Source organism: Marmota flaviventris, chromosome 3 (assembly GCF_047511675.1).
Source record: "Marmota flaviventris isolate mMarFla1 chromosome 3, mMarFla1.hap1, whole genome shotgun sequence".
NCBI lineage: Eukaryota > Metazoa > Chordata > Mammalia > Rodentia > Sciuridae > Marmota > Marmota flaviventris.
The window spans coordinates 172,749,169-172,772,995 of NC_092500.1; the positions used below are offsets into that span (position 1 = coordinate 172,749,169).

General features: G+C 47.7%; 1 protein-coding gene across 3 annotated transcripts in view; it reads left to right on the forward strand.

Moving 5' to 3' along the window:
- Gata4 (GATA binding protein 4) overlaps positions 1–23,230 on the forward strand; it is a 40,679-nt gene extending 17,449 nt beyond the window's left edge. The window contains exons 2-6 of one of the 3 annotated variants that reach the window (XM_027927127.2): positions 15,947–16,116; positions 16,946–17,071; positions 20,660–20,747; positions 22,235–22,374; positions 23,048–23,230. In XM_027927127.2, the coding sequence (XP_027782928.1) occupies positions 15,947–16,116; positions 16,946–17,071; positions 20,660–20,747; positions 22,235–22,374; positions 23,048–23,230 (707 nt within the window). Of the gene's footprint in view, positions 1–15,946; positions 16,117–16,945; positions 17,072–20,659; positions 20,748–22,234; positions 22,375–23,047 lie in introns of those variants that run through there. The other 2 variants (XM_027927128.2, XM_034635277.1) reach the window with 2 other exon arrangements.
- The last annotated feature ends 597 nt before the right edge of the window (positions 23,231–23,827 follow it).

Consider the following 23,827-nt stretch of genomic DNA (forward strand, 5'->3'; position numbering starts at 1 on the left):
TCAAGCAGCGCTGATGGTCAATGTCATCATGGTGCTAAGTTTGTCTGCTGAAAAGATTGAGGCAAGTCTTCTGCCTCGTGAACGTCTTCCTAGGAATGTATCTGACCCACGGTGGCTGCTGGATTCTGAGCAGATCTGGAGGACTTGAAGATGGGGGGCAGGGTTCCTTATCAGTTGAGTGGTTGGGGTTTTTAAGAAAATCACTGAACCTGAGTTTTCTATCATTGATGTTTTTGAATCAGGATCCAGTTTTCTGGTGCCTCTGTCTCCACTGCAGGTGTGGTCTGGACTTGCTGACCACCTTGGAGGAGCCACAGGGGCCAGTCTAGGCCTCAGTCCTTGGTCAAAATGAGTGAATTGGAACCAGCTGCCTCTTAGCCAGTGGGTCCTTCCAATCCTGCATCTTGGAGAGTCAGGAGGGAAAAGACTGTGAGGGGATGTTCTGACAGCACTACCAAGAAGAGGGACAGAGTGTGGACAGGAGATGGTGCTGTTACTCTGAGGAACAGAGGTTTGATGGCCATATGAAAGGGCCCAAGGACAGCAGGCCGGCAGAGGGACAGGCATGAGAATGACGCTGGTGAGATCCTCAGGCCTTTGCTGGGCTGCTGGCTGAGCAGTTTGGTGAGAGGGGCCCATGTGGTGTCATCGAGCCCCCATGAGCATGCTGCGGGCCTATGGTACTCCCTGTTGTCCTTGGCATGGCGTCACTTATTCCCAGGACTGTCACTGGGGCAGGAGTTGCAGTGTCCACTGGCAGGTGAAGAAACCAAGGTTAAAAGAACCTGCCCAAGACCACCCAAGGGCTGGCATGGTGGTACCCAGGCCAGCCTGACCTCCTGGCTGATGCCCTTCTCACTCCCTTGTGTCAGCTGCCCCCAGGAGTTTCCCTGGCTGGACCAGCAAATGGGAGCAGCAGTGGTTTGACTGGTTTATTTTGCTGCTACGTTTAATCATAATATTCTACAAAAGGAGGGATACATTAGTGATTGAGAAGAAAGATTTATTGGTTGAAGAGAGAGAGAGAGAGAGAGAGGGAGGACAAAAGGTGGAAATAACCCAAGTATCCATTAATGGATAAATGGATGAATGGATGAATGGTTGTGTTATATAGTCACAGTGAACTATTATTCAGCCTTTAAAAAGAAGGAAATTCTTGACATATGCTGCAATATGAATAGACCTTGAGGATATTGTGTTAAGTATTATGTGATCTCCTCATGAAGTATGATCAGGAGTCAAATTCATAGAGCTAGAAAGAATGTGAGCTGCCAGATGTTGAGTCTGGGAATGAAGAGTTAGTGGATGCAGAGTTTGCAGTTTTGCAAGGGGAAAAGCATTCTGGAGAATATGAGACTGTACAAGCCACCTCTGAACTGACATTTGAAGATGGTTAAGGTGGTAACTATTACCTTATGTTTATATTGATGTAATTTTAATATTTTAATAGAATGCAAAAGCTTAGTCAGACAGCAGACTATTGTTCTCTAAGACCTCATTCTCTTTCCTTCCTCCAAAATGTGAGAATACCGAGAGAGTTGATAAAAATCTCCCTCCAGAATTCATTCTAGGACGTTTTTCTGGCTCCTCAGTTTTTGTCTCCTCCCGTCTCAGTTATCCTGCTACCACAGCACAGCTGATCACCAATTAAAGAGTTTTCCTTGTTAGGGAGGTGGAAAATGGAATGTAAACACTGTGCCCCATGCAACTAGCCCAGTTTTGATATGTGAATTTATTATGTTTCACAATTCATATTAAAATATTGCCCAGCCCCCCCCTTGCAGTGCTGGAGATGGAACCAGAGACTCTTGCACACGAGGTGAGCTACATCACCAGCCCCTCACTTTAAAATCTTAAATCACTTTTTATAAAGAAGTGAATATATTTTAAAATTTCCTTTGGAATGAAAATCAAATTGGAATCTATCTTAACCTGTGGGGGGAAAAAAGATTGCTGTATCTGCTTCACACTTGTCCTGTGGTGCCTGTCCAGTAAGTGAACTTGACTTGGAAAAGGACAGAGGGACTTGGGAGATGTTTTCTCATCAAACTGCTCCAGGAGTGCTGGCCGACTAGGGGGCCTGAGGGAGAGGAGGAGAGGCTGAGAGTCAGGCTCTGAGGCCCCGTGGTGGAAAAGCTGTGCTCCATCTGCTTTACATGTGATTTGTACGTGCTTGCTGGGCTAAAGAGTTCTGAGGCTAGAGCCCAAAGGAGAAATAAGTGAATTTTTTAAAAAGTATAAAATATACTCTGATGTCTATTAGCTTCAATTTTGGTTTAGCACCAGTTTTAGTCAGTTTTTTATCACTGTGACCAAAAGACCTGGGAAGAGCAACATAGAGGCTCACAATTTCAGATGCTCAGTCCATAGATGGCCCACTCCATAACTTTGGGCCCAAGATGAGGCAGAACATCATTGTGGAAGTGTGGGGGAGGAAAGCAGATCAGGACATGGCAGACAGGAAGCAGAGAGCCCTCTGCTCACCAGGGGCAGAATATATATTCCGTAGGCTTGCTCCCCGTGACTCACCTCCTCCAGCCACACCCTACATATCAGCGGGTCACTCCACTGATTAGGTTATGTCTCTTGTAATCTACTTCATTTTACCTTAGAACATTCTTGTATTGTCTAAAACATGAGCTTTTGGGATACACCTCATTTTTAAACCGTAATAGCACCAAAACAGTTTGGGAGAAAAGTATGAGATACTGTCCAAAGACCTAAACGATATTCCAAAGCAAAGAAAAAAAAGATGATTAAGTGCCATATGAACCCATGGAAACACTCTGTAGGTCTGGGATGACCGAATTTGAGGAGTGGGTGGGGACTTCTTGAGAAAGAGAGCAGAGGAAAGATATGCTTTCTCTTCTTCCTCCTTGAAGACCACCACACCAGGTGAAAAGAACCATGAAATAAAGTAAAATTTCATCTTTAGTGAAATTAGGAAACACCCCATACCCCCATCTTGGAAATCCTGCCAGATGTAATAGAAATTCAGGCTCCATTGAGGAAAAGACTTTGAAAGCTAGTTCACACTTCTTAGTAAGTAAACTTCCCGGTTGATAAAGTGAATGAGATTGGAAATGCAGTGGCAATGTTCTTATTACTGTAGATGAAATAATGGTCAACTCAGCAAATAGATACGTAAGATCTGTACAGAGAAAGCTATAAGCCTTTACTGAAGGGCATAAAAGAAGACATAATAAGTGGGAAAAGATGTTATATTCTTGGATTGGAAAGCTTCATAATATTCTTTAATCCAAAAATTTCCAGACACATCTAGAAATTTAATGCAGTCCCAGAAAACATCCCAACAGGATTTCTTAAATGCAACTTGTCAAGTTGATTGTAGTATTTATATGGACAAGTTATTGTATAAAAATAGCCAAGATAATGTTTAAAAAGAAAACTTAAGAAAAGGGAACTTGCCTTATCAGAAATCAAAACAAACTAAAGAGGTACTGGCACAGCCACTAATGCAGCGATGTTCATTACAGCCCTGTTGTATGTAGCAGTGAAAAATGACTTGCTGGAACACAGCCAAGGCATTAGGAATGGGGAAGCCATGGTGAAAAAGACTGGCATTAACGTGGGGTCCTTTCAGCTATCAAGAACAGCTAAACAACTGTGGGAATTATGGAGTACAATGTAAATGTTATGTACCTTTACAATGTAAAACTAATACATCCTCTTACAAGAGGGAAGTAGATCTGTGCTGATATGGAAGAATATCCCAGTAAATGGGCTCTCAAGGGGAAATTGTGTGCAGAAGAGTACACGTGGCAGGCATGATCCCCTGTCAGGTCACCACATATGGCTGCTCTTCCCTTCTTGGGGGAAGATTTTATCCCCGCCCCCTGATGACATTGGCTTGGCTCTTGACCCGTCATATGGACTTGAAGTTACCGTGCAACCTCCAAGCAGAAGCCTTGAGAGTCACACTCTGACGTCACTTTCTGCCCCTGCCACAAAGTTGGCAAGACCCACATAGGGTTTCTCTTTCAACCTGAATCCCAGAATGAAGCGTGCACACATAACAGAATTACAGCCAACTTAAAGCTGACACTTAATGTGAACAGCCAATAAGTACATCCTCAATATTGTAAGCCATCGAGATTTGGGAGTTGTTACAGCATAAGATAGCAACTGCTCTTACGTGTTGTCAAACAGCACCAAGAGCAAGCAGGAGAACTTTATTATGTACTTTTGAACATGGCTATAGCAAGCCTAATATATTCAAGAGGATCTTTTCTGTATTTGTGTATAAACATTCTTGTTGAAGAATTGCTATTACAGCAAACATTGAAAATGACCAGAATACACATCAGTGTCTTAGTTTGGTTGCTATGAAAGAACACCACAGACTGAGAAGTTTAGCAACACGTTTATTTCTAACAGTTCTGGGCTCTGGGAAGTCCAAGACCAAGGCACTGGCATATTTGGTGTCTGGTGGGGGGGGGGCCCTGTTCCTGGTTTGTAGGTGGTAATTTTCTTTTATCCTCACATGAGGTGAGAGAGAAAGCTCTTAGTCTCTTCTTGTGTGAGCACTAATTTCACTCATGAGTGCTCCACCCTCATGACCTAATCATCTTCCACAGCCTCCACCTCTCAGTGCCATTATATTGTTGGTTAGGATATCAGTACGTGAATGGGGGACACTGACATTCAGTCCATCACGATAAGGAAACAAAAAGTTATGGGTTAATATATGAAAAAACTAAAAATGCCAATAAAGTAGGTCCACATGTATCAACATAATTAAAACTCAGAGACATAATAATAGGCAACAGGCGATTGGAATGATTATCTGCAATGTTTTGTTTATTTAAAAATACCTGAAACAGCTGGGCATGGTAGTGCATGCCTGTAATCCCAGTTTCCGGGGGGGCTAAGGAAACAGGATAACAAGTGTGAGGACAAGTGAGACCCTGTCTCAAAAACACAAACAAAAACAAAACAAATCTAGGGTGTAGCTCAGTGCTAGAACATCCCTGGGTTCAAACCCCAGCACTGCAACATACATGTACGCAGACACACATAACCCTAAAACGGGTTGAGGGTATAGCTCAGTAGTAGAGCACAACCCCCAGCATTGGCCCCCCCCCCCAAAAAAAAAAAAAGAAAACTGAAGCAAATGTGGAAAAGTGTTAAGATTGGGCAAAGCTCGGTGGTGGGCTCATGAGTGCTTGTTACATTCTCTTTTTTCTCAAGTGACTAAAATAGTTAATATATTTATTTTAAAATGAAGTTTGTAAATTTAATATAGTATGAAGGCATTGATGTAAAGTTAAAAAATCCACAAAATAATACTTATGTTGTTCAGGGGTGCATTTATATGTGTGTGTGTGTTAAAGTATGAGAATGAATTGGAAAGTTATATACTAAATCCAAAATAGTGGTTTGATAGGAGATAGCAAAAGGGAATCAAGAGGATTGTTAATATTATTCTTTGCACTTTTTTGTAATTTAAAAAATTCTAAGGGCTGGGGATGTGGCTCAAGTGGTAGCACGCTCGTCTGGCATGCGTGCGGCCCGGGTTCGATCCTCAGCACCACATAACAACAAAGATGTTGTGTCTGCCAATAACTAAATAAATAAATAAATAAATAAATATGTTTTAAATAAAAAATTCTAAAAATAAAAATTGCAATTAATGAAATAGATGTCTGGAAAAATAGAAAAATTGTTAGCACTATTGTCTCTGGGGAGGGTTGATGATGACGGTAGACTTTTTTGTTTCATGTGACATTCTTCTATATCCTTTTGAGTTTCTATAACAGTTATGAATTATATAATTTAACTGTAAGTCAAGGGAGGAAAACTGGACAGCATGTAAGTAAGAAGAGTCCGTGCCAGGTCACATGGCTGCAGAAGTAGGAGGCTCGAGGCCACCTTTCCCAGTTACTTGGAGTTGGGGAGAGGAGCCCATGAGAAGTAGAGTAGCAATCTGTGAACTTTCCCCCTCTGATTGCTTGTGGAACTGGTTCTGGGGAGGCCCCTGCCTTTCAGTCTGGGAAGTGTGGTTTCTGATAAAGAAGTAATGGATAGACTTCTTCACCTCAATGGTAGGGAGCCCTGAGTGACACTTTGTTGCTCATGGTGCCCTCTAGGGGTAGGAGGACCCTCCTCTGGGGCGTTTGCCTATGAATATATGGAACACAGTGTTGGAGAAGAGACTGGGTCTTTCTTTAACCAGTCAGCTGCAGTCCTCAGCCCTTCTGTTAGACTAACTCAAATAAGAAAGGGTTCTTCAGCTTTAAAAACAAGCTAGCGACAGAAAAGCCACCAGTAGAAGAATAAGGTAGAGATCCAGCATTCGATCTGATATTAATCAGGATAAATTTCAAACTAGGAAGGACCTTGATCATCTGTGTAACAGTCTCATTCACAAAGATCACCAGAGTAGAAAGGCAAACCGTGAACTGCTCAGGGTGCATTGCCAAGAGAGGCTGGCTCCTGGCTTTGGGGAATGCAGTCCTTATCCTTATTTTCTGTTCACCGTACCCAGAGCTGAACAGAGTCTTGCCAACTAGCCTTAGATTGCACGTTACATGCACAAAGCTTGCAGGGTGGCAGAGCTAGTGGATTAGCAAGAGAAGAAGATGTAAAGTGGTGGCAATTGGAGCTTAACCCTGGTTTGATTAAGTAATCCACGAAAACCCCGAGAGGGGAAAACAGTCCCCATGGATAGATTCCTATCCCTTGCTCCCCTCCCCTTCTGAAAGGCGTAAATCTGCCCTGAAACGCCCTCCCTAGCATTTGGGCAATAAAGAGGTCACATTATATCTCCATAAATCTCCCTGCTGGCTGGCTGGCTGCTGCCATTCCCCAGGCCAACAGGAAGTTGTTTCCTCCTGACAGCCGCCGCCGAGGGCCTGGAAGGAAAGGGCTTTCCCTGCAGACCATTGTCTCATCCCCCAGGGAGCTGCCCTGGCAATTTGTTCAGTGTTTCCGTCCATCCTGCCAGCCTGTGGCAAGATGGACAGGGCGTGCAGAGGCAAGCGGCCACCCTGGCCTGGCTGCAGCCACCTCCACAAAGCTTCGTCTTGGGCTTCTAATAAATAAAAGGTGCCAGGACCACGTGCATGGGTGTGACTGAACAAAACTGGGCATTAGAAGCTGCCACAGGTGGCTGCCCATGCCGTGTATGGGGCTCCCTGGTGGAACTAGGGAACCGTGAGAGGTGGCAATGGGTTGGCGACTTTAGGAGCAGAGTAGGGTGGAGAACCCACTTGGAAAATGGGTTCCATTTTCCTGTTTGGGAAATCAGATAGGAGATATGATGCTCTTATGGAAAAATCAGAAGATGGAACTTTCCTGACTTTATTTAAAATATCACAGCATGAAATGGGGATGACACGGATCCATGGCACATTTGTTTGCTTTACTGAACATGTAAAATAATTATTTATTGCACATGGGCAATAAATTCTCATAGTACAAAAGACACTTGAGTGTGTATAGTGCAGAGTACCCCTGAGCCACCAAGTGCCTCCCTGTATTATCTGTTTCTTGTCTGTCCTTCTGGAGATATTTTTTGTGTATACAAACAACTCCATATGTAGGTTTTTCTCCCCTTCTTTTCCTAAGGGGGTGTCATCTGTGTTGGTCTGTACTTTGCTTCTAGGGTTTTACAGCATATATTGGAAAGTTTTCCCTTTCAGGACCTGAAGATTTTCATTCTTTATGGCTACGTAGTATACCTTGATTCCACTTCCATACTAAAGAACACTGACATGTTTTTCCAGTCTTCCATTATTGCAAAAAAGTGCCACAGTGAATAAATATCCTTGTACCGAAGCCTTTTTACACAGGTGTCTGTATTTGCAGGGTAAATACCTGAAAGTGGAATTTCTGCATCAGATGGCACATACATTTACACTTTTGACAAGGTATAGCCAAATTGCCCTCCCATGGGCTGTACCATGTCACACTCCCCATGTATGCCCAGGGTGCTTGTTGCCCCACTTCCAGGGTACGAGATGAGAGAGGAAGGCTGGGAGGAGGTGTAGAGAGGGACAAGCTGGTGACTCAAGGAGCCAGGACCAGGGCCAGACTTTGTCCCCAGAGTGGATGAGAGCAGCTCCTAAGTCCATTCTCGTAGTGCTGGGACAGCACCCTGTGTGGAGGGGCTTTCCCATTCCCTCTGTGGGGTGGGAAGAACAGTTGGTTGGGTTGCCACTCTGGAGGGGAGGCCCCTGATCTCAGTGTGGAGGAGGTACTTTGTTGTTGTTTGTTTGTTTTTCTTTTTTGTTCTGTTTTGAGATGAGAGGATCCCAGGAAATTGAAGAAAATAAAGTAGACATCTTTAACCTTCCAAGTTCGATGTAGGGATGCTTTTTTAATTACCTGGTTGCTAAATTAATTTAAATCACGTTACAGGAAGAGAAAATCTTAAGAACATAGTCCAATATGGTTGTCACTTTAAAAATCAACTCAAATTTTTGTACTTCTTATCTCAACTTCTTTTTCTTACCTGTTTCCCTATTATTGAGCATTTGGGTTTCCAGGATTTTGCCATGAAGGTCTTAAACATAAATATTTCCCCTTTAAAACACACATTCCAATGAATTATTAGAGCAGTTTGATTGCTAGAAAGAGTGGGCTGTTTTTTAGTGTAATGTGATGTCTCTCCCATATTCATCCATCTGTTACATACAGTTATATCCACGCACACATGACATACACACATAGGCACAGGTGTGTGCATGCAAACCTCTGACCTTGTGTAGATAGCTCTTGTAGTTTGCCTGTGTCCAGGAGTAGGATTTCCAAGTGACCAGACTGCCAAGGAGGCTAGGAGCAGAGCCCATCCTGCCATCATTTCTGCTGCCTCCCGGACCCTCTAGGGTTTTGCTGAGATTGAGGGGTCATTGTGCATTGAGTTTGTGTTGTGTGCACAGCACTGCAGGTGGCGTGACCCAGCTGAGACCAATGCGGTGCCAGAGAGGGCGGGGAATGGGTCACTGACCTTCACAGGAGTGTAGGTGAGTCACTTACCTTCTCTGGACCTTGGTGGCCTCTTCTGAATGTTCATGGAGTTGCCCAAACATCACTTGCAGGTTTTGGGACTGTGTCACTATACTGCCCTCCAGAAGCAAACAGCCTCCACTGACATGAGCCCACGTTAGAAGGAGTGGAGAAGGGCAGAGCTGGCCAGGAACTGGCTCACTGGACAAGGAGGAGATAGCAAGCCCCTCACCCGCTGATGCCCCATCAGGGCTCTCTTGGCTTAGCTCAGCCGTGACCATCAGCCTGAAGCCCCAGGAGCTAGGAGGTATCAGCACCAGTGTAGAACCCAGAATTTGGTACACCTCCGTGCACCTCATTCCTGGCAACAAGCATCTTGTCTGGGGGTGGTAGAGTCATGTTCTTGGACACCACAGTACTTTTCAGAGCAGTGGGGTAGTCTCTGTCCGTCAAGGACTTGTTCTGTGCAGCATTGGCTGTCTATGATACAATCATGGCGGAGGCTCAGTGTGCGTCCTAGAGCCCCAAGACACTTCCCCTGGAGCTCCTGACTGACCCTGAAGTTCACAGGGAAAGCTGCATGCTGTCACCATATCCCCACATGGGGATTCTTGACAGTCTTGAGATCTCATTTTGACAATGATGTGGTCTGAGAAACATTCCCTTAATAGGTGGGCTGCAGAGCATGGAAACAGATGTGCCCGCAGTTGCAGAGATCAGATGGGAAGATGGTGTGCCTGGGGCCTGCGCTTCTTTTGGCCCTCCTGACAAATGCCCTGTTGTGACTGAGTCTTAAACTACAGCCAGCTGCTGCCGCTGGAGAAACAGCTGGGCCCTGGAAAGAGTCGTGGCATCGTAGGCAGAGCCGGTGGAGTCCTGCCTGTGTGGAAGAGACTGGCTGGCCGGCGGCCTCAATCCCAGCTCTGCCATGTGGGCTCCTGGTCCTGGCCAGACCTTTTGCTTACCCACATTCCTCCGTTGCCTCTCCTCTCCTGGGCCAGTCCCAGGGCTGATCCCACTGTGACACAGACCAGGTAGGGGCAGAAGTAGATATTTGGGAGCTGTTAGACCTTTCAAGGGAGGAGCAGCTGGTCCACGAGAGGAGAGACCAGGGCTCCCGTCAGCGACAGGCTGCACTTGCCTGCTGGAGTCTGGAAATGCTCTTGGTCTTATAATCTGCAGGGCCTCTGCATGCCAGGGACGGTAACTCTTGGAGATGAGCTACAGATTCTTCCCCAATCGTTTCTTCTTCCTCTTCCTCGTCCTCCTCTGTTTGCCTCTCTCCCTCTCCCCCTCCCCCTTCCCTTTCCTTCCTTCTTGCTTCTGATGTTTCTCTTTCCTTCAGACTGTCTTGGCTTTTTATTTTTGAGCCCGAGTCATGTTTTGGGACGTGTGTCAGGCCTGCTGGCTCCCGGGCACATGCCTGTGTTCTGTCCTTGGCAGCCAGAAGCAGGGCCCTGGCTCGGCAGAGCGACTCCAGCGCGGCCTGGCTGCGCAGCCTCTCCTGGTCAGCTCGCTGGAGCTTCCAAAATAGGTGCTCTAACACGGGGCTGAACCTGCGGGAGCCGGGGCCTCCTGTCACAGGCATCTGCCGAGCTGACAAAGCCCAGAAGACGTAAGGCTCTAGTGCTGCCAGAAAAACCTCGGGATTTGTTTGCACCTCACGCCCCAGACCCAGGCGCCAGCTGCAGGGACGGATCTGGGCCTGTCAGGAGATCCAGGCCCAATCTCTGGTGAACTTTGGATGTGACGTGGGGCTAGGGTTCAGCAAGGGACATTTAGTTGGGGTTAGGGACTTTGTTCCTGAAGCCCCTTCATTCTGCAAGAAGTTCTCGGGGCAGGTGGCCCCCTCTCTGCTCAGCCCAGGCAGGGTCTGACTTTTCCTAGAAGATTCCCCTCTGGGACCCCCCTGGTTCCTCCCAGTCTCTTTTGGGGTACTGAATAGCTGTCAGGGGTAGTTGTCATTGTGTGTATGGATCCTCCTTCCCTGCATAGATTACAGAGTGACCTAGGACAGCAGAAATAGAGGCAGGGACTAAAGCCCAGGCCTGCTGCTGCTTGTCACAATGAATGGGATCATTTGTTGTGAGTTGTGTATTCCCGGCCCGTTTGCCCTTGGGCAGAGATTTTGGCTCCAACTTTTGTGTATGCCTATGTGTCCAGCACTTGTCACGGGGCACTGTATGGCAGACACAGGGCAGATGTTTGAGCTCTAGTGCCCCCGTCAGAAACCACATCAACTCCAAAACCCAGCGTGAGATGAGGGTCCCTCCAAAGTGGGCTCAAGATCCAGCTTTCCCAGCAAGTGGAATTCCCAAGTGGCATGTATGCCACAGGGTAACACCTGGCTTGTGGCACCTGTGTGTCAGGTTGGCACACAATCACCTGGCACACAGCCAAGCTTGCTGTCCAGCAGTCAGGAGACAAATCCTGCTTTGGGGCAGTGCCCAGAGGTGTTGCCAGTCGAAGCCTGGTCTCCAATTCCCCTCTTCTCCCTCCCTTCCTCCTCTGCCTTGCCTCCTTGATCCTGACTTGCTTCCCTCTGAGAGTTCCTTGGGCAGAGTCCAAGTGGGTAGGTTTGCCCATTTGGATGCAGGAGGTCAGAGAGAGGGGCGAGTCTGGGCCTTCGATGGTGTCAGTTCCCTGGGAAGTCAGGACTGGGATCCTCCAACCTCCTGGATTCATTTTTCTTTCAGGCTCTTGAGTGGAGTTGTCTGTCATGATTCCTATGCCCATTGCACATCAGGAGACTGGATTCATTTCCCCCTTTTAAAAGAATTTTTCTTTTCCTTTTTCCAGTACTAGGGATGGAACCCAGGGCCTTCTGTGTGCTGGATAAGCACTCCACCACTGAGCTATGACCCAGCCGTAAAAAAAATGTTTAGAGCAGGGCATGGAATGGCAGTGAGGAGTTAGATTCCACCCCTAATTCATTTTGAGCTTTTGATTGCTAAAATAATTGTTAATTGATACTTCCTGTGAGCGGCACACTATCAGTCTTGCTTCGATTGGCTGTCTGCCTGCAGACTCAAACTGGGCCAAGCCTGGGAGCAATGTGCAATTCTGAGCATGGCCCCGATGGTTTGAGAAAAGGTCAGATTCCTAAATCTCCCAGCTCTTTTACCTGTCCTCAGCCCTCCCCAAGCACCTGCACCGAGGTCTGTCCCTGATGGTCTTTCTTCCCTGCCTCCTGCCCCCTAGCCCCAGCCTCCCAACAATAATCCATCACTGTTATCTCATTGGGTGTTTGCAGAGCACTCTACAGCCATTGTTGTAAGTTTTTCCTCTTATTTGCAAAGTGCTTTACAACTGTTATTAGGAGTCTTTGCTCCCCACTGGGTGATGCTGACCCACTTCCCAGGGTTAGGCTTCCACTGCCTCCCAAGTGGTTGGACCAGTTCCCCTGATGCCTGGTGCTGGGTGGTGGGGCTGTCACCAGTCAGAGATATGCCATACCCTCACTCTTGCCCTCTGGGAAGTTCCTCCCAGTGCCCTTCCTGAGAAGGACTAAGAAGAGGTTGTTCCTACCTGAACTTTGTGCTGGCGTGGGGCTCACAGCCTGCCACCTCTTACTTCCCCTAAGCAACAGGCTTTGAACTTTATTCTCTCCATTCTTCAGCCCAACAGAGAAATAAATATGTGTATTAGTGTCAGTGTCAGATATAAGAGGGTAAAATTGTCCCTTCCGCATTTTAGATTGGGAGCTTGGAGTGATCTGTTTTCTATTTTTTTAATAGATTTTTAAAAACAGGGAGGCATGGCATTGCAGAATGGTGTTTCTGAAGAAGTGAAGTCCATACGGTCTGACAGGAAAGGCTTTTTGGTGGTAGACTTAGCTGCCATCTCAGCGTCGGTGGAGTTTTATGTGCTGTTTTTCAGTTTAACATTATGGAAGCATTTTCTTCTATAGCTATATTGTCTTTGTAATAACAATTCAAGTTTTTAATGTAACATTTCATTGAATGAGTTGGATGGCAAGATCTTGTAGTAGAACCTATGGAGGCCTCTGCAGGTTTGGAGGTGTGTGGTGGGGGGTTGGGGGTAGGGAGCTGACCGGTGCCTTGGGGAAGCATGGTCTTCACTTCCCTGGCTGCTGCTTACCACCTGCCCTTCTGCCTGGGCTGAACGTCCACACTTCCTATCCCAGACCAGCAACATCTGCCATCAACTCCCAACTCGGATGAGGATATAGTCTGAAAATGACTTGTGTAATCCTGTTACTCGTTATTGATATTGCCCAACTAGATACTAGCATTCTGAGAGCAAGGTGCCCTCTTAGCTCCTGTGACATCTATTGGCCTACTTAAACAGCAGATGTCTGGTAAATATTTGTCAGTGACAAATACATATTTGCCAACCTCCAATGACTTTACCTGACCATTAAAATGGTTCTGACTGTGTAGCCCATTCTTTGAGGCAAGCTTGCAGGAGTTTGGAGGCAATCTTTGGGTTGGGTTCTTGAGGCAGGGAAGGTAGTAACCAACAGAGAGGACACATCCCAAGATTGTTAGGTCCCTTGCAAAGATCCTGTCCCCCAGTGTAAAACAGTAAGTGTACAGAGAAGAATGGATCTGTCTTCCCCAAAGAAGAATAGATGATGAGATTTTTGACTATAGAGTTTAAATGAAGCAGAGTCGGGGAAGAAGCTGGTCTGCTTGTCTTTAAAAGGAACCAAGTGTAAATCTTTACCTGTTAGATCAACAGACTGAGATCCTTATGAATGAAATGAAAGAATGTCTGTGATTTTCTTAAAAATGACAGGATGAGGTGGAAAAGAGGGAGGAGGTTTAGAAGAGACAAGATTGGCCACAAAATTATCAGAAGCCGGATGGTTAAATAAGAGTTCGTTTTTTAAATATTCTGTTCAATTCTGAATATATTTACTTTTTCTGTAATGAAGAAAAGTGGGAAAAAATGCTGCACTAGGTTAGGGCTGAAAAGGCCTCAGGCAGGGTTTAAGGTGGACTGCCGAGTCCTGGTCCAATTTTGAGACTGTAGTGCCATCTAGTGTTTATTGCCAGCAGAACGCTGGTATGGCCCACTGGTGTCCCTCCTGTCTTGGTCGAAGATTGGTCTGTGAACCCCTGGGCCTTCTATTTCCCTCATAGGGGGCCTGAGTCTGGATAGAGCAGTCCTGACAGGCCAAAGGCAAAGGCTGTGGAGGTGGCAATGATAGCGTTGGTCCAGGTGGGGGCAAGCCATGGACAGGAGTCACCTCGGAACACAGGTGACCTTGATGGAGGGCCCTGAGTGTGACCCAGGTGTAAAAATAGCCTCTCGTGTGACTGCTGTGTTAGCGCCCTGGCCTGAGCAAATAGCCCCTCGCACCTGCACAGTGTTTACTTGGTGGGGACACAGCTACCTGTTTGCAGGTGCAAATGACTGTTTGTGTACCCAGAGTTGGGGGGAGGGCCCCTCCTTCTCCTCCAGTCACATTCCCTTAGAGCTGGTAGCGGGGCCACAGAGTTAGTAAAATGTGCAGCCTTCGACCAGGCTGGGCCTGAAGTGGGGAGAGATTTCACCTGGCATCCCGCCTCCCAAAGAAGTTTCCCTTTTCACTGGAGAATCCACCTTGCCTCTGGCAGCAGGACAAGAAAGACCTGAAGACCAAGGTGGCTGTGTTTAGGGACAGAAAATCAGAATAGCATGAAGTCAGTGGGACTTCTGCAAGTTCTGAGTCGGGCTTTCTATAGAATGGAAGGAATGAGAACATTGGCCTAGCCTCTTTCACCCAGGCAAGGAGAAGGGCCTTATGAGGAATTTGTCACCTGTGAAATTCTGTAGAACTGGAGGAGAAAGGGAAGTGACAGATGATAGCAGCCTTCTGAGCCCATCTGACTTGCTCTGAGGTGCTATTGCTGGGAATAAGCACCTTTATTTTACGTACCAGTAAATAAGGAAAGATTTCAAGGACACAGAAGATCATGCAGATGTATTAAAGTAGGGAAAAATGAGAAAATAAAGTCTTTCCTGCAGAGGAATTTGAAAATTTCAAGAACTCAAGTAGAAATCAATTCCATTTGACCTAGAAATTGTACTAGTAGCTGGGCATAGTGATGCACACCTGAAATTACAGTGACTTGGGAGGCTGAGGCAGGAAGATCACAAGTTAGAGGCCAGCTTGGGCAACTTAGTGAGACCCTGTCTTAAAAAGAAAATGTAAGTACTGAGATATAGTACTGCATAAAATAAAGGGCAGCAGCGAGTGGGGGATTCTCCTTCTAGGAGAGTATCCTAAGGAATAACCAGGAATGTACAGATTTATGTAGAAAATGAGCAATATTTACAACATAAAAATTGGCCACTGGACAAAGATTAATTATTGAATGATAGTAGTTAAAAGAGAGCATATATATATATATATATGATGGACTGTTACACTGTGATAAAAGGAGTTTATAAAGAATTTCTAATGTAGGAAAAAGATTCGAAGTATCCTGAACTCAGTTACTCAAAAACATATGCCTCCTATAAAACCTTGCACAGGATATAATAAAGCAAAATGATTGTAACACTGCATTATCTTTACAAATTTTGGTACTTTGTGATTCTCCTAATGTAAATATTTACGATATTTTTCTTCGAAGGGAAAAAACAATCTTAAATTTGAAGGAAAAAAGGGAGAGAAGTTTGAGCAGTCCTGGTTAGATGAGCCCCTGGGTTGAAGACTCAGAGGGAGAGTGAGCTGGGCTGAGGTCTGGATGTGCCCCTCCCAGCCTTGGCAGCTGGGCTTTGGCTTTTTCAAGAACGCCCTGCCAGGTCTGGGAGGGCTAGGAGTAAAAGTGCCCACTTCCCATGCAGCCCGGGACCCACTACCCCAGGTGAAGTTCAGAGTGAGGAGGAGGAGGGCAGCCAGCTGGTCTTCCTCTCCTTTCAAGGAAAAGGCGTCTTTCTGGGCTCTAGACTCTGGGATGGAGGTCTGCTGGACATGAACAAGGCTGTGATCCTGTGTGCTCTCTCCTGTTTCCCCACCCAGTAGACATGTTTGATGACTTCTCAGAAGGCAGAGAGTGTGTCAACTGTGGGGCCATGTCCACCCCACTCTGGAGGCGGGACGGGACCGGGCACTACCTGTGTAACGCCTGTGGCCTCTACCACAAGATGAACGGCATCAACCGGCCCCTCATTAAGCCCCAGCGCCGGCTGGTAAGCAAGTGCCAACAGTCCCTCCACCAGCCTGGGGAAGCCACCTCGCCCCTCCTTGGCATCTGGCTCCAAGGCTCTCATCCTGGGGGGGAACTCTCTGGTTTTGAATTTTGGAACTCAAGGGTGTGGGTTGAGGGGGTTAGGTGGGTGGGGAGATGGGAGCATCAGGTAACTCCACAACTTTAGAGTTAGCTCAAGTTCCAAGAATGCACCAAACCATCTAGTGCAACCAGCACTGTGTGGAATTGGAAAGTGAAGCCGTGTGCAGGACGGCCCACCCACTCAGACTTGGAGTCTCCACTGACCTGTTGTCTTGAGGGCCTCCTACCCAGCCCCTGGGTTCAACCCAGAGCCTGCTTCCTTGTTTTCAGTGGATCAGTTAATAAAACCCAGAGCCTAGGAAGGCTGAGGCTCTGGTGTTTGTTCTGACTGGCTTTTCTGTATGTTGGGGAGGGAGGAACAGGGGATAAACCCTGAGTGCCCCTTTTGAAGTCCATCAAGTTCTTCTACTGCCCTTCCCAGACCTGGAAGCAAACATTAATTCTACTTTGGGAAGAAGCTTCTCTGCCTGCAGGGCCCAGTTTTTGGATGATGTCAAATGATAGGACTAGACCCCAGGCCTCAGGCTGCACTGCACTTTGCTGGCACTGCAGAGGTCTTGCAGCGGCTATGAACGGAACCAACTAGTCTGAGATGGCACCCAGGGCGGAACCAACTAGTCTGAGATGGCACCCAGGGCCGTAGTGGCCTCCTCCTGCCACCACTTAGGAAGACAAGCAGCAGCCTCTGCCTTCCACTTGGACACAAAACGTTTGCTTTCTGTTTGCAGTCCGCCTCCCGCCGAGTGGGCCTCTCCTGTGCCAACTGCCAGACCACGACCACCACGTTGTGGCGCCGCAATGCTGAGGGTGAGCCGGTGTGCAACGCCTGTGGTCTCTACATGAAGCTCCATGGGGTGAGTGGACTCTGAGCCTGCCTCACCCACGCCCCACCCACTCCTGTTATGCCCCGCCCATGCCCCACCCTCTTCTGCTATGCTCCACCCATGCCCCACCCATCTCCTGCTGTGCCCTGTCCACTTACCAACATGCCCCGCCCAACGCTGCCATCTTGCAGGGACTCTTGAAGGACCAGGAGGTGTCCAGGATCTTTCATTCCCATCACTAAAGTTTCACTCTTCTTTCCTTCAGACTAGACTTTTTTGTTTTTAGTTTTTGTTTTTCGTTCTTAAATTAAAAAAAAAAAAAAAGACTTACATTGGGAAGATTCGCCACTGTGCTGGTCTCATTCAGTTTTCACATTTTAATTCCCATTTTACAGATGAGACTATATATAGTAGCAGGAAACAAAGGTGATGTTTCTGCTTAGTGGATAAAATGTCAGCTTGTGTAAGGATAAGTGTTTGGGGCTGAGTGTGGAGGCCCACGCCTGTAATCCCAGTTACTGAGGAGGCTGAGGCGGGAGGCTGGCAAATTGGAGCTCAGCCTGGGAAGTGTAGTGAGACTGTCTCAAAATAAACTAAAACAGGCTAGGGATGTTGCTCAGTGGCAGATTGCCTTTGAGTTCAATCCCCAGTCCCTGGAGAAAACACAATAAAACAAGTGTTTGGGGTTGGGCTGTTCCACTGTGGTAGAGCGCTTGCCTCACCTGCACAAGCCCTGGGTTGAGTCCCCGATACAGGCCAGGTGGAATGGGGGGGATTGACTATTAATTTGGAAAACAAAAGTAAAACATGACCTCCACTTGTGCTTTAAACAAAAATAAATTTAGGTGATTTAAAGACACTAAATGTAGAACATCTTTGTAAGAAAATGAAAATACTGAACAACAAAATATTGTAGTGAAAATACTAGAAAAATAAAATAAATACAACAAAAATGCCAGATAATAAAACTAAAGAAATGTAAGAGGAGGTATTATGTAACATTGGGCATGGAAGAAGAATTCCTTAAGCAAGTTTTTAAAACTCTTAAGTATTTAATTGTTAAACATTTAATATTAGTGTATGGAAAATGATGCCTAAAGAAAGTAAAAACTGATATGCACGTAATATTTCCTCAACATAAAAAGTTCCTGTGAAGCTCCTTATGTTCTGATTTGGGACAATTTCCATTATATAACGTTGCATTTTATTGTTGTTTTGATTTTTAAGGCAGGGTGCAGAGCACTGTACATGGTATGGCACCATTTTTATAAATGAAGAGGAAAACATCATTTATATGTAGGTGCTTATAATGTGTACAGTACTTCTGGAAAAATACATAAGAAATTGGTGACTCTGGAGGCTGAGGCAGGAGGATGGAAAATTCAAGACCAGTCTGGGCAATCTAGTGAGACCCTGTCTCAAAACTAAAAAAGGATTGGGGATGTAGTTCAGTGGTAAAGCACTCCGGGGTTCATTCCCCAGTACTGAAAGCAAAAAATCAAAGAAAAGAAAAAGGAAGAAAGTAAAATAAATAAATTGCGTCATGGGATACTCCAAGAAAAGAAATGGGTAACAGGGTAGTGAAGTGGAGCACAGTGTTAGAACATTTCTTAGTATGCGCAGGGCCCTGGGTTCCATCTGCAGCACCACAGAAGGAGGAAGAAGCAGGGTAAAGAGGGAGGAAGGGAGGAGAAAGGGAGGAGAGCAGGTGGAAAAGGGGAGGGGAAGAAGAAGAAACGGGTTTAGAACCAGGGTTAGGAGAACATTATTTTCACTGTACACTCTGTACCTTTTACATGATCTACATACAGATCTTTCTTGTTCAAAGGTAAACTAAAACAAAACAAAATAAAAAACAGAGCCTATAGCCTGTACAGTTGGTCTTCCCCCTACTGTACCAAATGGACAAAGGCACAGAAAACTCACAGGAACCAGCCAGACAGCCATGGAACATGCACACATGCCCGGCCCACTGGGAGCCAGGCAGTGTAAACTAAGGCACCCTGAGACTTTTGGCAACAATGGATGGTAAAAGCTACTGCTGGTGTGAATCTGGGGAACAGGCACGCTTGTGTATTGTTGATTCACATGTGAACTGCTGCACCTGTTCTTTAGGAAGCTAACCTAGCAACACTGGTTCAGGTTGAAAACACACGAACCTTTGCACATAGCTGCTCCACTGTTGGGAAAACAGCTTATAAAAAATCAAAGAACCACTACATGATAACATTTGAACCATTCATTGCTGTCTTCTTTATAGTGGCAAAAACTAGCTTAAAAACTTCAGAGCCCCATAAAGAATGATTGAATAAATTATGGGACATCCCATAATGTGCAATATTGGGTAGAAATGTAAAGATAATAAAGCTATGTATCTTGATCTGTAAAATGAAAACACACACTGCAAGTATTATGTATAGCATGACTCCATACTATAGAGGCTGGGGGACCATCTATGACCTTGCAGATAGAGATGGCAGAAGGGACCGGTGGCTGTGGAAGCCCAGGAGGTGATTGGGGGGACGACACCTGCCTGCTGTGACCTAGGTCACATAGGTTGTTGTCTCTCTCTCATAGCCGGTCCATGTTCGTGTCTTTGCAGTGGTACTTGCTTTTCTTTCCACGTCTGCAGGTGTGGCCTTTATTAGTTCTATGTGGCAGATGAGCATAGAGTAGACCAGGGCTAGCAGATTGGTCCCGGCTTCAGAGAGAGCAGATGTGGGGAAGGCACAGGATCTAAAGATACTGGAAAGGTGCCCTTTGGCCTGTGTTAGCCCAGAACACTTGCTTAGGCCCCTGTGAGGGCTCAAGGGTGTGACTCTACCAGTCGCGGCTTGCTCCGGCACCAGGTGCACCTGGTGCTGTCCTCGCACAGTTCTCGGAGGACCTGGCCATAGCATCGTCTCTCTGGTGTCACCCGTGCACTCCCCTCCACCCGTGCAGTCCATCACCAGCTCCAGCAGGACTGCAGGGCAGAGCTAGTGTGACGGGTGCCCGTGTCTCCACTCCTAGCGCTACCCCAGTCTGTCTGTTTTCTCAGTGTCATTATTACTAGCACCCCTTCCTATTTCTGCAGTGCCCTGGTGGGATGACCAGGGCTTTTGGACATTCCATTCCTGCTGCCCAAAACACCTGCCCTAGTGCCTCTTGGGTGTCACGTTCTCAGCGAAGCCCTCCTCGATAACCTCATGCCTCTCTTCTCCAACCCAGGACACAATATACTGTTTCCTCTGTTTTCCCATGTCACTAACAGAGTCCGGTGGTTTTTCCGCGTCTCTCTTTCCCACTAAATGGAACTTCTGGTGGGAAGGAACTGTGTCATTTTCTAGTTCTCCAGGGTCTAGTAAAATACCCACCATATAACAGGTACCCAATGAAAAATTTTTTTTTTCTGATGCTGGGGATCAAATCCAGGACTTCCTGCGAGCAAGGCAAGCACTCTACCCCCAGGCTGCAGCCCTCAGTGTGTTTTTAAAAGTAGATTTGATTCCTTTCTCCGAGGAGTCCCAGGGGCCTGGGTGCTCAGCCTGGGTTTGCAGAAGGTTGCTTAGGTGTCACCTTCCTGCAGTGCAAGGTGTGCAAATGGGAAGCCACATGTATTGACTTGTGACCCTCTAGGTCCCCAGGCCTCTCGCGATGCGGAAAGAGGGGATTCAAACCAGAAAACGGAAGCCCAAGAACCTGAATAAATCCAAGACAGCAGCAGGTAAGGCACAGAGCTCTGCTGGGTGAAGTGCCAGGAGCCCCGGGGTGTGAGGAGCTCCTCTCCTGGGTCAGGCCGGGCCAGCGTGGGCTGCCAAGGGGTGTGACAGCCCCACTCATCCTTGGCTCTTGAGCACACAATGAATAAAGTTGCCATGGTACATAGTGGGAGCTTTCGGAGCTGGCTCAACTCTAGCTGGGGTCTGATTGCCATCAACTGCGATGGCCAGTGGGACCAGTGGAGGGCCCGAGGCAGAGAGGAGCATGTTGCTTGGTTCCTTTGTCTTTGGTGCTATGGCCAGCCCAGAACTCAATCCCTTTAGCTTCCTGAGAAGGACCAGGATCCTCTTAGTCTTTTTCTCTACATATTGATCTATGTCTAGGTGTCATTATGTCACCTGGTGCTTTGTACTTCAGGAAGCTCTTTTGTCAATAGTGTCTCAGTGATCCACTCGGGATCCCAGAGAAACTGTTTATTAACACCATCTTTCTAATGAGCACATAGACTCAGAGAGGGCACTGACTTAGCCAGAGTTACACCACAGCTATTCATGGGTAGAACTGAAATTAAAGCTGAAGTCTTCACACACCAGGGTTAATAGTCCGTTCAATATAACATTCTGCCTCTTAATTCCTAGATTAGTAAGGAGGGTCACTAATGTCCCCTGTGCAGGCATTCCCTACGCCACATGGCTACCAAGTTAAGGATCTGACAGGTCAGTGCTGCAGTTGCAGAGAAGATAAATTGGCTGATATGATGAGGAGCTTTTCTTCTCTTCTGCAGCATGACAGTCAGATAAATTGCCATTTCCACCACCGAGGACATGATGGGAATTCTACTTTCTAGATTCACCATTGGCTCACTCCTTCTGGCAGAGATACTTTCTGTTGAATCCCCTGCCTCACACCCGTGGTCCCCCGTGTCTCCCTCCTCCCTGCTGCCTGGAGCTGCAGCCCTGCCCCGGCATCACCTCCCATCCTCGCACGCAGCCACACGGGCACAGCAAGCGTTCAGTTCAGCCATAAAAATCCCCTCTCCAAATTCCAGACCCAGGAAGACGGGTTTGGCAGTTGGACCTACTCTGAACCCACACAAGGGCCATTTATCCTGATCAGTACAACTGTTCGCATTTTGCTGTAGCGATGTTCATGAATCTGATTGTGGGTTGTTGTCCCAGATGCCTCTGGAGACATTCTATAGTATACAGTGTTTGCACTTTTTGAAATCCAGATCTTAAATTCTAAAACACATGTGGCCTCAAGGGTATGGGATGTGGGGGGAGAGGACGAGCTTGTCATTTGGAAGAGTCCCCTTGGAATAGGACACGTCTGCTCCATTTTGAGAACTGTGCCCTCCACTGATATGGACCCCAGCTTCTCTCCCTGGCAAATGTAAATGAAGCCATCAGCAGAGACTGTCCGGCTCTCTCAAAGGGCCACTCTCCCAGTTCCCTGCCTCTGAGCTGTGCCTCCTGGCTCCCCCTGTTCTAGGTCCTTCCGGCAGTGAGAGCCTTCCTCCCACCAGCAGTGCTTCCAGCAGCACCACCACCACCAGCAGCGAGGAGATGCGCCCCATCAAGACAGAGCCCGGCTTGTCATCTCACTATGGGCACAGCAGCTCCATGTCCCAGGTACCCTGTGGGCGGGGCGGCAGGGCTGCACGGGGGAGTGGACTCCAGACCCTGGATGCAGCATGAGCTGCCCCCAGACCTGCAGATGGCCAGCAGGAGCAGCCCCTGCGGGGCTACCAAAGCCCTGCCCCTGAGCCCTCGGATGGCTTATCAAGCCACAGCATTTGGATACAGCTGTAGCACACACAGCTGGCCTTCTGTGCCATGGCCTTTGGAAACAAGGAGAAGGTGCCCAGATGCTGGCACCCAGATGGGAAAGAAGGACCCTGCTGGCTGGACACAGGCTGGGAAGCTGCAGAGGGCAGGGTGGGTGCAGACATCGGGCAGGGTGCTGTTTCCGCAAGGTCCCTCTTTGGGTTTTTTGGTACTGGAGATGCCACTTAGCAGTGCTTGTTCCCCTGGGCCACATCCCAGCCCTTCTTGTTTTGAGACCGGGCCTCACCAAGTTGCTTAGAGCCTTGCTAAGTTCCCGCGGCTGGCCTCAAGCTCTGAGTCCTCCTTTCTCAGCCTCTTGAGTTACTGGGGTCACAGGCACATGCTGCTCATGCCAGGTTTCTCCTTGGATGACATGATGGGGTCATTGTGTCCCAGCCTACCTTTACCAGTCCCTACTCTGGTCCCCGTGAGCCCTCAGGCACATCCCACTGGCCTCATGGTGCTTTCTGCCTTGCAGACGTTCTCCGTCAGTGCCGTGTCTGGCCACGGGCCCTCCATCCACCCGGTCCTCTCTGCCCTGAAGCTCTCCCCACAAGGCTACGCATCTCCTGTCAGCCAGTCACCACAGGCCAGCTCCAAGCAGGACTCTTGGAACAGTCTGGTCTTGGCTGACAGTCACGGGGACATAATCACTGCCTAATCTCTCCTCCTTCCCTCCTCAAATTCCTGCACGGACCTGGGACCTGGGGGCCGCCCTCTGCCTGGGAAGGACTCCAGAGCAACTGGGAAGAAACTTGAAGTCGACAATTGGTTCTGAGAAGTGGGAGTTGGATTTTCTCAGGTGCCTTTTCCAGGTGGGGTCTGGAAGGAGCCCACTCTCTGCGCTCTGACACAGACCAGCCCACCCTTTACGGCAGGCACAATAAGTCTCCTCCATGGAGTTGGCGACTTCTTTCTCATTCCCTGTCCCACCTGGCCCCGCCCCTGACAGAGACAAGATGTCCATCTCCCCTGCTTCCCACTGCTGTGACCCAAGGTGGTGGCTTTACCATTGTGTTCCCAGCACTGGGGCTCTACGGGCAGCTGATGGGGCAGGGCTCTGGGACCCCCGCTGTAGCCTGAACAGGGCATCTGCTTGATGTGTATTGAATGTGACAGGCCCCTTCGGGCAGCCTCAGCCCTTGCCCAACACTCCCCTTGAGGCACTGCACATCCCTGCATCCCCACGGCTGATCTGAGTCCAGTAGCACTGGGTGCTGTGCAGAGGTGACTGAACGCACCCCGGGAAATGGAAGAG